General features: G+C 44.1%; 1 protein-coding gene across 1 annotated transcript in view; it reads right to left on the minus strand.

Moving 5' to 3' along the window:
* The window catches only part of EPG5 (ectopic P-granules 5 autophagy tethering factor), a 2,517,217-nt gene that overhangs the window by 1,212,428 nt on the left and 1,290,242 nt on the right, over positions 1-14,547 (minus strand). Inside the window, exon 23 of the mRNA XM_069626898.1 lies at positions 7,347-7,568. Within this exon, the coding sequence (XP_069482999.1) occupies positions 7,347-7,568 (222 nt within the window). The remainder of the gene's footprint in view (positions 1-7,346; positions 7,569-14,547) is intronic.

Here is a 14,547-nt window from a genome sequence, read left to right on the forward strand (position 1 = left end):
ACAGTTGTGTCACGGGGGATCTTGTATTATTTTCGTATTATTTTTGTTTTTGTCCATTTGTATGCTAATCTTGTCTAACGTATGACGTGTTCTTAATGCGTACGTGGACGCCATTTTGTAAGTTCTTTTCTTTGCATCGGTTGGGTGGTCTGGAGCTCTCCAGTTTTTTTGGATGTTTATTTTTCTTCGGATCGCATTTTTCTCTTTTGGGACTGGAACTTGGATTGGTTTTTGGATTTTTTCATGCTCGAATCGTGCATTCTCTTTTTTTTTGGACAAAATTGGCTTTTTTTCAGCGGATTTCGGTTTCTTCCTTGGATTTTGGATTCTGCATCATGGATTGGATTATGTTTTTTTACTTGGCCGAATCTTGGATTGTTTTTGCAAAACTGGATGGATTCCGGTTTTTCTTTTGGATGTTGGATTCTACTTCTTCGATCGGATTCTGTATTTTGGATTACTTGGCGTGGATAATTCTGGCGAAACGGGACTTTTTTGGTGAGTTTTTCCTTTTCTTTAACATTTTAGGTTATATGCCAGTGCTTCTAAATAGCTAATAGAATCCATTGTTTCAAATCGGTTTACTATAGTTAGTACACGTTCCTCATAATCTCTGTACTTTTTTTTTGTATGGGTATGTTCTAGCGAAATGTTTGTGCTATTTTAAATTCTTGGGCCGATTGTTCCATCTTTAAGTGCTTTAAAAAATGCCAGAGAGTTGTGTTGCTTGTGTTAAATTGTTTATTTATTCTGTTGTGCCATCCCTCTAGCCTGTTCGTTCTTGCTCTTTCTTCTTTGACTGCTAGGTAGCAGTTCCATATTGAAATTGCATATTTTGCATGTCTCCTTGTTCCATTGCGTGTCAGTTGCCCTACCCAGGTGTTTTCAATGTAGTCCAGTAAATCTTTAAAATGTTCTTCATTTACTTTGTAGTACTCTGTGTCAATACATTTTTCGTAACATTCAATCACCTGTTCCCCCTTTACAAATGCCAATGCAAATAACTGTTTAATGCTGTATTGGAATTCGCTGTTTCTGATATATTTGGTTTGGAGGCCCAGTTTTTGAATTTTTCGCCAAATGGCCTGGCAAAAGTGGAAAAAACATCCCTGGATGTTTGTGACTGCGTATACTGATTTGAATGCTTTGATTTGTCCTTGTTCGAAGTCCATCACCATGGTTTTAGGTTTGTAATCCGGAATTGCTTCGTTCAGTTTCCCAAATATAGATCTGTATAGTTCTTCCATTTTATTTGGCATTAATAAATATACTAGCGGTATAAGTGTCTGGTTTATCGTGCCGTACACACTATAAAACTGCGCAAACGGGTGAGGACATGCTTTAAACGTGGCATTGCCATGCCACACTTTCGAATTTCCAAGGTGTGATAAGTTATCTTTTGTTGTATATATTAGTATCTTTTCGTTTTTTGTTTCTATTGTTGTGAAGTGAAACTGTTCACCCTTGTCAGTTAAAGAGCCTTAAAGTGAACCCTGTCTTCGATTTTTAACCAGTGTAGCTCCCTTCTGGATTCGTTGATATGCTGGGTTCTCGTTTATTGTTTGATGATCCTCAATTAATTGTTCTGAACAACCCAATAGCTGTGGAGGCATTGATTATTTGATCCTAGGATGAGTGCATTGCCGTAATCAAGGTGCAAGAGTATGGTGGCCCTTGCAATGGTGGCACAGTTATCTTCCAATAAATATGGCCCAATGGCTTTTAACAATCTAAGATGGCATGCACATTTTTTTTTATATATTGAGCTTGGGCCTCAGTCCCCAAGGAGGGTTCAAGCATCATTACAAGGGTTTTGACCTTACTCAGGATTTGTATTTGAATGTCTTTTATCAGAAATGAACTCTATGTTGCTGGTAACTTCATTCTGGCTGCGTGCAAGCCAGAAACCATAGGTTCTATTTTTTTGCCATTGATGCACATCCAATTCGCGTCAATCCATTGTTCTACAGTATTGTAGACCATCGATGGGCAGGGTGGCCTCAAAGTGGTGACCCTCCCGAGGTTCCTTTACTTTTTAAGGCATTGCCAATACCTCTTCCTAAACCTTTTTTAGAGCATTAAATAAGCCCCTATTTACGTTCCTTTTGGACAATAAACAACCAAGGATGGCCCTGTATTGAATAATAGCTATGAGAGCTAAGGGGGGCATGGCAGGCCCGAATTTCCACCATTAGTTCCAAGCTGCACTATTGAGGGTGATCAAGCATTGGTTTAAGTGTGATGACAATAATCTGTGGGTCTATATCGAGAGGGCGGTGGTGGGCTACCCATTAACAGAGGGTCTGGGGCTCACAAAAACAGACAGCCTAGGAAGCATTCATGCGTCTCAAATCACAGCATTGTTGGAATATGCATGGGATGACCTATTGAAAAACAAAGAGATATCGCCCATCCTGGACCCATTTATAAGCTTATTTCGCAATCCACAGTTTTCCCGGGAATGGTGGGAACTCCTTTAACCACTGGAAGGAGACGGAGTATGCAGTTGAGAGATATCATGCACGAGCAAGAGGTTATGTCCTTCGAATAGTGTAAACAAAACTTTGACCTAAGGAAAGGGGATAGACTTCGTTATTACCAGCTACATCACTGGGTATCACACCCAAATAATATATGACCTGCAAATAGACAACTGATATTGTATGAAAGGTACATTACTACTCAAACCAGAAATAAACATTTGCTTTCAGCATTACATAAAATTTCTGAAAAAACAGGGAGCGGAACTTAACCCTATATGAGCAAATGGGAAGGGCTGCTGGGCCGTAAGGTTGCACAGAAGGAATGGGAATTTCTCTGTAATATCCCCAAACTGCCTAGATCTATTCAATTGTGTACAACCTGGTAAAAAGTCATGTTTCAATGTGAGTGTGTTTCAGTGAGAATACAGAAGATGTTCCCGGATGTGTCAGCTGAGAGTTGGAGGGTGTGCATGGGCAGGGGAGACTGGGCCTACATTTGGTGGACTTGTCCAATTGTTCAACCTTTTTGGAAACATTTGAAATCTTGCATCAACAAAGTGTTAAAAGCGAATTTAACTTTGGGGTTAGAGACCAGGTTGTTGGGCATCTGGGATAAAAAAACAGCGCCACAAGGCACATCGCAATTTAAAGCTTGCATGATTCGAATATTGGCAGCTGTCATAGTGGAACGGAACATGAATGGTTGACAAAGGTCTGGCACATTTTAGCGATGGAATGGGGGACATAACATGCAGGGGGAGTATGTGAAATTTAGACAGGATTGGGGTATTGTCCTTTCATACCTACGCAGTGATTTTCGGTATCCAATATGTCCGCAAAATGTAAAACATTTGGATATATTGTAGAAGTCCTCTGTCGAATATGTATACTTATGAATCCTGACAGCCAAAGGGTTCTAGTTTTTTTTAGTTCTAGATGTGGGGGGAGAGATGGGAGGGAGGGTTGTTGAAGGTTTTTCTTGTACTATTGTTAATGGAAAAATGGCAATAAACATGCCTTATCAAAAAAAGAAAGTTAATTTCTTTGCATGACACCAATACAGGTGTTGCACAGATTTAGAAGTGCTTTCCTGAACACTTACTCGGTTCTCTGATAACTAATTCAATAAAGAAACAATATCATGTCACAAAACTGACAACAGCAACTACTTATCTCACAAGGCCTAATATTTTCACACAAGTCTACCTACATATGCTGACTCAAGTTGAGTAAGGAAGCAGAGCTCCTTCACGGTTCTGTGCCTCAGTACAAAAATCAAATGGACTTTGACTTGGGTTCTTTATACAGACTGGGAAACCAATATGACCACTAAACACGGAGAGTGAAAATGTAGTTCACAAACGTTGTTTGGGATGTGGTTGCCTGCGGCGAATTCCAATTGCCTACTGCTCACAAGGAAAGGTTTCACCCTGGACTTCCATTTACATTGTTTCATGCAGCAAAACTGTATGACAAATCTAGGGAATGTGTTCCTTCTCCCACAGGGGAACCACCCCCTTTGGGAGTAGGGAGGTGAACTTGCTACGCTTAGCACCCCCTAGGGGACAGGTGTAAGGAACTTAGTGGCAAAAGTAAAGAAAGAAACAAGTGATCATAGTTCAAGGGTGCTTATTGAACTTTATAATGGGTGAGAGAAACACCTAATTTAAATCTAAATCTAAGATGGGAGCAAGCTACAACCATTCAATAGTAATAAGGCAGTCCTAGTGGCGTCTTGTCAAATTAAAAGGGCCTATACTAAAAAAATAAAACTATTGCCAATCCTTACCACTACGTTTACAAAATGTTCACCAGAAAAGAAAGAAGTGTTCACAAAATGATAACTCAGGATTGCTGGATCTTCCTTCCCCACGTTTTTGGCACGGGACAAGACAGGACTTCTGAGCACAGCACACTCTTGGGCCTCTCCAGCACGACGTTCACAATTCAAGTTCGACAACACCAGGACCTCCAGGGGCAAAGTCTCTTTACTACAAAGCCTCTTGCCTTAGAAGGCCTGCTGGTTGAACACAACAAGCAAAAGTTCCTTCGGTAATCTTGCACCTTGGGCGATTGCTCTTCGCCCCTTGGATCTCCCTCCGTTGGGCTTGGATCCTTCATGCAACTTGGGTCTCCCTCCATCGGGCTCACTACGGCCTTTCATACAATGCAGTTCACAATATTCAAGAGCCTTAAATGTCCATTCAAATAACTTCCCACTGCGGACAACCCTCGACCGGGTTTACTCTTGTCAACACAGTGTTCACGGGTGTATTACTCTTCACCCCAACTCACAGGCATCCCTCCGCCAGGTTCACATTTGCCAATTTCACAGTTCACTCTGCTTTATCACGATACAGGATTTTATTTGTCTTCGTTTTCTTCTTGGACTCCCTGCGTTGGGTTGACTTCGCCATCTTTCAAACAGTTCATGGTTTATTCATCTCATCAGAAAAAGCTAGGTTCCCCTGTCCTAGCTTTCACTCAGCATCCCTCTGTCGGGTTCACACTTGCCTCAGTTCATCAAACATTCTCTTCAGAAAGCGGGGTCTCACTTCCCCTAGCTTTCTTTTGGCAATGGGTCAGAGACCTTCCAGTGCACAAGGGATTTGACGTGACCCTTGTAAGACCGCTCCGACTCCTCAAGCTGCCCTTTTTCTAGGGCCTTCTAGAACTTGAAGGTTCAAAAAAATGAAAAGGGGCCAGCGAGGGTCCTTCAAATGAGCACTCTTGTTGCACCTGACCACTCTGCAGCTGCCCTTTCCTTGGGCTTTCTCATACGTTCAAAACATACACAAGCTCTTTGTTCTCAAGTTCTTGCGTTAATCAAATGTTGCCAATTGCAACCTTGTATTAAATACAGTTTGCTTTGAAATCCGCTTCCTCCGACTCACTGATTGCGCTGAGTCCACTGGCTTGCCTTGCCTCCGGAGTCGAGGGCGGAACCACGGTAGCCAGCATGCCTCCCTGCCTCTGTTATCAATGCAGGAGGCTGAAGTGAAAAGGGCAAGGGCAGTTTCCCCCTTCGTCGTCCCTCCAGGTCTCGCCGCCTTTCTCCTCCGTTTGAACTGCCGGTTCAGTGTTGCCGATTCATTGTGCATTCAGCCTTGCTCGTAGTGTGCTCTTATGCTCTGCCTTAAATCCCTGTGGGGAAGTTGAAGGGCCATCAGGTGTGCGTGGTTATTGTCATTTGCCTGACTGTGTTAGGACATGTCAGGTAAACGCTGGATAGAGCTTCTCAGTAACCTACAGGGTAGGATGGGGAAAGGTGTTACAAGGGAGGATGTACCGCGTCTCAACTGTCAGTGTCCCACTTCTAATCCCTGAAGACCTCTCATCCAGGTGATCCCCACTGGTCCACCTCCAGGAACTGTATCCAATAGCGATGGCCATGTCCTGGCCACCTGGATGACAGATCTGTGGGGGCCAGTGGGTGAGACACCTTCAGGCTTCTCAAACAGGGAAAGAAGGGTCTCACTGGGGTGACTTTAGGTGATAAGGAAACGGCAAGTTAAGTTGCTACATCATCTCTCTTTTACTCAGAGTCCCAAACATGTATTGATTATATGGGGATGGAGCAGTACCCTAATGTGCAGGACCCTTTAAAGGGCACTTGTTTGGTTTCTAACGCGGTTCAGTTAGCGCCCCTATCTGATTAAGACAGCCAATGGTGTTTCCTCTCTTGTTCCATGAAGGGGGGAAAAGGCTTCAGGTCCATGAAGAAGAACAGAGTCCGTTTGATGGCGTAACGCAGCGGGCTGTGCTGCAGCGCAGAGAAAGGAATGCCTTGCTTTCCGGAGGAGCTTAGAGTAAGGACCACGTTGTCAATGTGGTGCGCTGAGGAAACTAGAGGCCTGCGGCACGCAGCCATTCTAGGTGGAAGTCGGAGAGCCCAAAGCCACCTAACCAGGGAGAAAAGAGTCGCTGATGAAGCAGCCCACCAAAGTCCAGTGATCCCGATGCTGAAGTCCTATCGATCGCAGACAGGAGGAAGCGAGGGAGAAGACCCGACCACGATGACTTCAAAGTCACGGTTTCCACAGCGCCCAGGGAAGCAGTCTTCCTCGATGAGCACCGCTGCAGGAAAACGGGTATACACCAAAGCAGCAGAAGCAGGAGGAGGGTGGTAAGGCACTGAAGATGCTCACAAAGGGACTGACCCAGAAAATACACCATAAGGGGGTGAAAGCAAACTGATAATCTAACAGCCCGACAGACCAGAAAACCCATGAGGGGCTGACACAGAGAATACCCCACGGGAGGGAAAAGGAGACTTCAAAATCAGATGCCTTGAGAGGCTGGAAAGCCCACCAGGGGATGACCCGCAGAGTAACTCACGAGGAGGTGAATGGCATACAGTGTCTAGGCGGCCTGAAGGGTCAGGTTTCCTGTGCAGGCTAATAGATGGTGAATCTAGAGAAAGCCAAGAGACTCAAAAGGGGTAAACCAAAGACTAAAAATAAAAACGGAGCAAGGAGGACTCACCAATACTGTGGTTGTCACCAAGAAATATGTTTAGAACACCAGCGACTCCAAAATTAAGATGAACCTTTTGAACTGATACAAAAAAATGTATCAGGGTCTCAAACAACCTTCTCTAGGAAGAGTGAAAGACTTGAAGGCCCCCAACATTGTATTCTAAGAGCAGGAGAGAGTGCGAGAGTGAGAGATTCAGACCATGAGAACACATATGGAAGGATGGAATGGCCAGAAAGAATACTATGATGAACATTTACATGGTGGTTATGTACATTGAATCCATCCATCTATTCAACAAGAGCAGAAACAATCATAATCCACATTCTAAAAAAAAAAGAGTGGTGGACATCACCCATTTATAGTAACCCCTTTGACATACTGTACCTCACAAGTTCTTTATGCATTTCCAGAGATGTGCTGTAAACAGATGTTTGATGTTCTTGCTCATTTGAACCCACTGCAACAGAAACCTCAGTTTGGTAGGCTTTGCTAGCCGCATGATGAAAGTCTGCAATTTCTGTCAAACGCTTCTTCATTTCTTTCAAGAGATTAAGATGGGCCTGGTTACAGAAAAATCTTCTGCCAATGCATCCTTCAACAGGTAGTCTGTAAAATAAATGTGTGTCATCAAAAATAAACATGACACAGCGAGGTCAGTCTACAGACTAAAGTGAGCTAATAATCGCCGGCATAACATCAAACAGGCATTTGTTTTGCACTTGTCTTCATCAGGACCCAAGATGGTTTCGCTAGGAGTCAATAAATTGGATTAAGTTTCACAAGCTTTTAAAAAGTGCTTCTGTAAACTTGATGGCAATATCGTCCACCAACTAAATGAATTGACTTGGACTGCTCTACATAAAAAAGGATAATATTCACCAGTCAGAACATGATACTATATAATTTACTGTAGTGTTTCATACTGATAGTGTGAGAAAACGAGAGCCAGCGAAAGACTGCATGAGAGCGCAAGCAAGAGAGAGTGTGTGCCCATCTCCATGCGTGCGTGTGTGTATTGAGAAATTGATATACAATGTCTCAAAGAACATAATATTTTAAAATATCCATTTATTTATTTTAAAATGTTTTTATTTGCATTTATAAACTTACATTAATCAGCAATTATCATTTGACAATACTCAGCGTTTTGCGTTTCCAATATAACAAATAACATCCAACTTAAACAAAAGCAAAACCAACATTAACTGTCTTCATATATGTTCCTCGAGTACTGTTGGACTGTGCTCTACAGAGGTATGGGGCATCATGTGCAGTTTTTCGCCACAAGTGTTGCCAGGTGGTTGACCACTTCATTCTGTCTAACATATTGGGCTATTGTAGTAGTACTAGTCAAAACAAGTTTTCAAGGGTGTTTATCATCCGAGGGGTGGAACATGTCCCACAGTAGAGCTTTCCAGGCCTCAAACGACACACTCACCTCCTCATCTGCCCTGGAGACTCCCTCAGCCCATATCCTAGTCTTCCCCTCCGCCCATTGCTCAAATTCCCTGAGCCACAGCTTGTATTGGGGGCCGCCTGTGGACTTCCATGCCATCGCTATAGCTCTCTTAGCTAGGATGCATGCCATGTCCATAAGTTTTACAACATGTTTGAACTTGCTTAATCTAGGATAGGCACCCAGGAGGCATTCTTTTAGGGACCATTCAAATTTGGTTATGCCGGCGCTCTTACAGGCTTGCTCGATCTTGGCCCAAAAACACTGTACTTTCACACATACCCAAAACATGTGCAACATACCCGCCCCCCCACACGTGCCACACCAAGGGCACTTCGGTTGAGCCTGCTTGCTGAACCCCACCACCCTCTGAGGGGTCATATAAGTACGGTATAGGACATTTAGCTGAATCAGCCTAAATCTGGGATTCCTAGAGACCTCCTTGGGGTACGCTAACACTCTTTCCCATTCCTTTTCAGTAAAACTTATTCCCGAGTTGGGCTTGTCAATCAGCTGTACATATAGCCTGGAAACCGGTTTCCACCCGTCCCACAGGCTGTATATTACAGCCAGCAACGGGTTTGCTGCTGGCTCCTCTGGCCATTTCTACCATCTACCTTTGGCTACATGCTTGGCTCTCCCATACCACAGAAATTGCCCTTCTGGTAAGCCTTCCTTCATGTGTAGCGAATCAAATTCTCGGAAGACCCCTTCTTCATACAGGTTCTCCCATGTGTATATACCCCATCTCTCCCAGAACCTTGCTGTCACTATGTTCATGCTCCCCTTGCCCACATTAACAACAATTGGGACTTCAGGTGAACAGGGGTGTTCAAGGCGGAGCAATACTTTGGTCCTATGCCATACCCTTCTGCCTAATGTTACAATCATGGGGATACTTTCCAAGCAACCCAGAGGAACCCACAGAATTTCTTTTAGGTTCGCCGGGGCGACCAAGTATTGCAATAGTTCCACCTCAATGGTGACCTCATCTGAAAGCCAACGGGCAACATGACTGAGTTGCGTTGCTAGGTGATATTTTTCTAGGTCTGGCAGTTGTATGCCTCCTTCCCTATAGGGCACAGTCAGTGTGGTTAGTGATAGTTTATGTCGAGTCATTCCCCATAGGAACTCCAGGAGTAGTATCTCTATCATGCGAAAAAAGGTCGCTTTGATATAGCAGTGTACATTTTGAAAATGGTATAGGAACCTTGGGAGGATGATCATTTTAGCAATGTATGCTCTGGCCATAATAGACAGTGCGAGTTTGGACCAGAATCTCATAATATTTTGAAATATCCATAATACTATTTTCAAATAGGTTTGAAGGAGTCAAAAATTGATTGACATGTTTTGGGTGTTTGGAGGATTTTCCTTAGACACCGTTTCCAGGGTGCAGGTGTATCCATCTCACTTGGTTCACAGAGTTTCCTTTTGAAATCCTCTCTCCAAGGGTAGGTAGCCAAAGGAGTCAGGCCTAACTCTCAGGTGGTGAGCTAGGTCATCAAGAGGTACAGCAAACACTTTGATAAATACACACACAATAAAAGATGCTCCATACAATGTATTCTTAGAAAAATATAATCTTTATATAGGTAAGGCAACAGGCAAAGCTCATTACAGTTATACGTAGATACAGCTTTGTAAGAAGTGTGTAATCAATCAACAATAATTAAAGTCTCTAAAAGTCCTGGAAAGTCTTTATTCTTTATTTTGGAAACTAAACCATTTCCATCAAAGATGCAACTACATACAGAAACATGCCGATCGGGGCGACCAGGATTACGGGATTTGAGTGCAGAGGCCAGCCACAGAGAAGCTCTATAAAGAGGCCGACTCCCAGCAACAACTTTCAGGCTTTGTATTGCATGTGTTTGGGCGTTTGGAGTTCCCCGTAGCATTTCAATCACATGCTTGCACTGAATGGCTGGAGAGCGTGCCTGCCTACGGTAGGAGTGGAACACATTTATTCCTCTGGTCCAGGGGAATTGAGGAGAATACCAGTACCTTTGGTTGCGAGTACTGGCCTTGGGGAGCCCTGTACTGGCAGAGAAGGGGCTCAAAACAGCCCCTTCAGAGATCTAGGGGTAGGAGGTACCATTGCTGACTAAGACGACGGTGGAGGCGATCCACTGGAGCCCTGCCGGCTGAATCCAGACCCTGACTAACGAAGCAGCCCAAGCCCCAAATCGGGGATCCTGTCTGTTCAAAGGTCGCCCCAAGTTCCAGAAATATACCTCTGACACACGGGACCTGCCAGGAGCCCTACGTACTATATGGGGCCCAGAGGACGCCAAATAACACAGTGACGATGATGACAGGGTCCGGGGAACCCTCAGCAGCAGCTTTCGGAGAACCTCTTAGCAGGATCTTCATAATGTAGTCTCAGAAAGAACATCCAGAGGCTACAGTTTGAAATTCTCGTATTAAGGATTTTATTAAACCTAATACATTTATTATTGTGTGAGTTTAATCACAATTTTATTTTGCACTCAAGCAATTATTTATTTAACATAGCAGCAAAATTGTTTAAAAACACATCATAATTCCATAAAATTCATACTCTTGAATCATTCACACATTTGTCCTCAGCCATACAACATACATCAGCCCATTCGTACACAGCATCAATAAGTACAAGATAAAAACACATAAGAAATATCACAATTCATTCACAATCCAATTATTGTACCAAAAATATTTTGTGAAAAACAACAAACGGCATGACCACAGTGATTCTTGTGGGTGGTCAGCAGTTCGGATAGGCAAAGAATGGAAGATCTTCACAAATAGCCTTATCCACAATTTCTCTACCGGTTTCGACGTTTTAACGTTGTTTGTGTTACGTCTTCATCAGGAGATAGTGATATATTTTCTTGAAAACACCAACAAGAGTCAATCCGTGGCGTGTATTTGTACAGAACTGACACCGCTGTCATGAAGATTTGGCAGCCTTCAGATTAGGGATCCTGTTTTTGCAGAAGAATGCACTTGATACTTCAATCCCAGAGGATCGGGTCACAATAGACCTATGAGTGGTGCTGGTGACGCACCTCACAAGATGTTTGTTCAAAAGAACTGCTGCAGTTACCAGGAAAATGGAACCTGAAGCCGATGGCTGTCGACGTGCTGGAACTGTCCACGGGTCAAATCGTGCACTCAAACTCTCCCCGACCTTCAATGCAGACCGGAGACTCGCATCTTCATAATGACCTGAGAGAGTTACAGTCCTCCCTCACAAAGGCATTTCAAGACTAATTCCAGCTTATACGATCAGACCTCAACGCGGCAATGGTCGAGATGAAACAAGAAGTTGGCCAATGGAGGAAAGAACGGACCTTCTTTAAAGGGGCCCACAGGAGGTTCAGACAGACTAGGGAACATAGCAAAGCAATTGAAAGGCTGAACCCGGCTACGAAGAAACTAGAATTACAAATGGAGGACCTGGAGAATAGGTCAGAGAGGGTTTACATTCGTATACAAAATTAGCCGGAGGAGCTCACCGACCAGTCGCAGGTTCAGGCATTGTGTGCAGACATCCTGGGAGAAATAACACCAGACAAAGTGGGTCTGGACCGAGTCCACCGAACAGGCAAACCGGAGATCAAGGGGCGTCCTTGTAGCTTGTACGCAGTATTCACAGAAGGAAGAAGTTCTCCATGCTGCGAGGCCCAAGAGCTTTTTTGTTGGTCCCAGATCCAACTGCACCAACCAGTGGCGTGGAGCACACTGCTGAATAGTAGGCTAAGGGGCCCAGTGGTCGGAGAATTGAATAAAAGGAACATTCTTTATAAATAGAAATGTATCTTTTGATTGGTGTTTGATTGGGAGGGCTGACAACGACGCAACACCTCCTTCCACGAGGGGAGTTCTCTACTACAGATTGATTGGGACCTTGACAGGAGAGCCAGCATCCCCCACCTCTCAACAAACACAGGCCCTGGGAATGGTTGATGGTGGAGAACCGCAGGAGGAAGAGGCCTCCACCTTGCGCGCCCACACCAAGAGCATGAGGGGAATCCGTTGAGGAGTCTTCCAAAGTGACAGACACCACTGTCATAAAGGGTAACATATATGGTGTCCTTTATAAGCATTAGGGGGTGGTGGATAGTGGAATTGACATAGGCTGTAGGGGTCCTAGAGCAAACATGTGTCATCCCATCTTGTATACCAGAAAGGCGTTTTTGCCCATGTGGGTGGGTGGGGGTGGGGGGTTGTGAGAGGGGCGGGTGTCCCAGTGATTTGAGTCTGGGGCGAAGGGGGTCGGGAGAGATTGTTGAATGGGTATGGGGAATTAACGAGACAGCAGTGTCTTGGGGGGGCTCTGCAGAGTTATGGGGGAAGCTAAGGCTCTCCCACAAAGGTTCTTGGCATGAAGGTGCAATGAATACAGGTTCTCACATGTTTAAGTGGATGACTCAGAACATTAGGGGCTTCAACTCCCATCTGAAGAGGAAAGAACTAGAGCTGTTTACTAAATCGGTCCAACCGGATGTGTTGGCCCTTCAAGAAATCCACCTGCTGCGAAGGGATCAGGGTAGGCTTAGACTTAAAGGTTTTTCCCAGGCTTTCCAAAAGTCAGGCCCCACCAAGACTGGGGGGGGAGGGGCGGTGCTAGCCTTCAGAGATGTCAGCAACTTAAGGATCACTGGTTCCAAAGCAGACAAGCGCGGGGGCAATATATTATGGTGAGAGGGGCCTTAGGCAAAAGCACTACACAGTGGCACCGATTGACATCACTAGCACGGGCCATGAGGTATTCTTGAGGACCCTGTGTCATAGGCATAGGCATATAGGTAATATAATAATGATGGGGACTTGAACCTGGTAGGATAGGAGCTCCTCTGGGGATTGGCACAAGGGAGGGGTTGTCCCCAAATCCCTACAGGAAAGATCTGACAAGCTCAGTCTCACATACATTATGTGTGGGTCTCAGCACCCCGATTAGATGCGATCAAAGGCATTGAGGTGGGCCGGATAGGCATAGCCAATCAAGCTGTGGTCACCATGGAACTTTACTTCCCTAAATATACTTGTGGTATGTGGGGGTGGAGGACACCAGAAAACTTAATAAGGGACCCAATTATAAGAAAGGATCTGGAAGATAAGATAGCCCGATTCTTTGACTCAAACAATTTAGAAGGCACAAGTGAGAGTACTAGGTGGGATGCCTTTAAGGAGACTATGAGTGGGGAGCTCATCGCTATCAAAGCTGCGAGGGGAAAATAAATGAAGGCTCTGGAAGCCCAACTTGAGTCTCAGGTAGAGGTCTGTAGGAAAAGGAACTTGGCAAACCCCCCAGGAAAGTGTATAGGCAGGCCACAGGCCAATTGAACCTTCTTCCAACCAGGAGTGTGGAAAAAGCCTTACTCTCTGTGAGGCAACACTATTATGCTAAAGCCAGCAAGGGAGCTCCTAGCCATGTTGCCAGTGTTGGCAGTAGGATCCAGACTATTGTGAGGGGTCAGAAATGTGAGATGGATTCAAAAGGTAGTGTTTCCTCACAAGATGCCATTTTATTAAATACAAAGGGTGGGGGAGACAAACGCCTATCTTTCTCTAGCCTAACAAGGATGTCCCTGCCTAGCAAAATAAGACTAAAGAAAAATTACCTAGAGTACAAAAAGTATCTGAGCATCACATTAATACACACAACAATATTATACAAGGATTGTTTGGCTGTTTTAAGTTCCACAAAATCACATGTCAATTCAAACTCAAAAGCTTTAGAAAGTACTCCTTGTGACTAGGGTCAATTCAGCAATACCTTGAGCAAAGTACATGTTCAAGACATTTCTGTGCAATAACTAAGTTCCATTCAACATAGCACAAAAGGTATTTTCCACACAATATATCATTCTACTTGGCAAAGTGAATATCTCTCTTCCAAAGGCTTGTTCATAAATCAAAATAACTGTTCATTTTCCATAGTCCCTTGATTGGCAAAACAAAAGTTTTTTCCTCAAAACACAAGTTAATTTCTGAAAGGTCGATCAATTGTTAGCACATCATCCTTCTTCAAAAGAAAACACTTTAGTCAGGATAGCTCAATCATAACTTGAAAACTATTAGAAGACTGTCACTGCGCACAGAAGAACTTGTATATATATGTTCAACCAGATATTAGAA

The sequence above is a fragment of the Ambystoma mexicanum genome, chromosome 6p (genome assembly GCF_040938575.1).
Source record: "Ambystoma mexicanum isolate Mex_15411 chromosome 6p, UKY_AmexF1_1, whole genome shotgun sequence".
In the NCBI taxonomy this organism is placed as follows: domain Eukaryota; kingdom Metazoa; phylum Chordata; class Amphibia; order Caudata; family Ambystomatidae; genus Ambystoma; species Ambystoma mexicanum.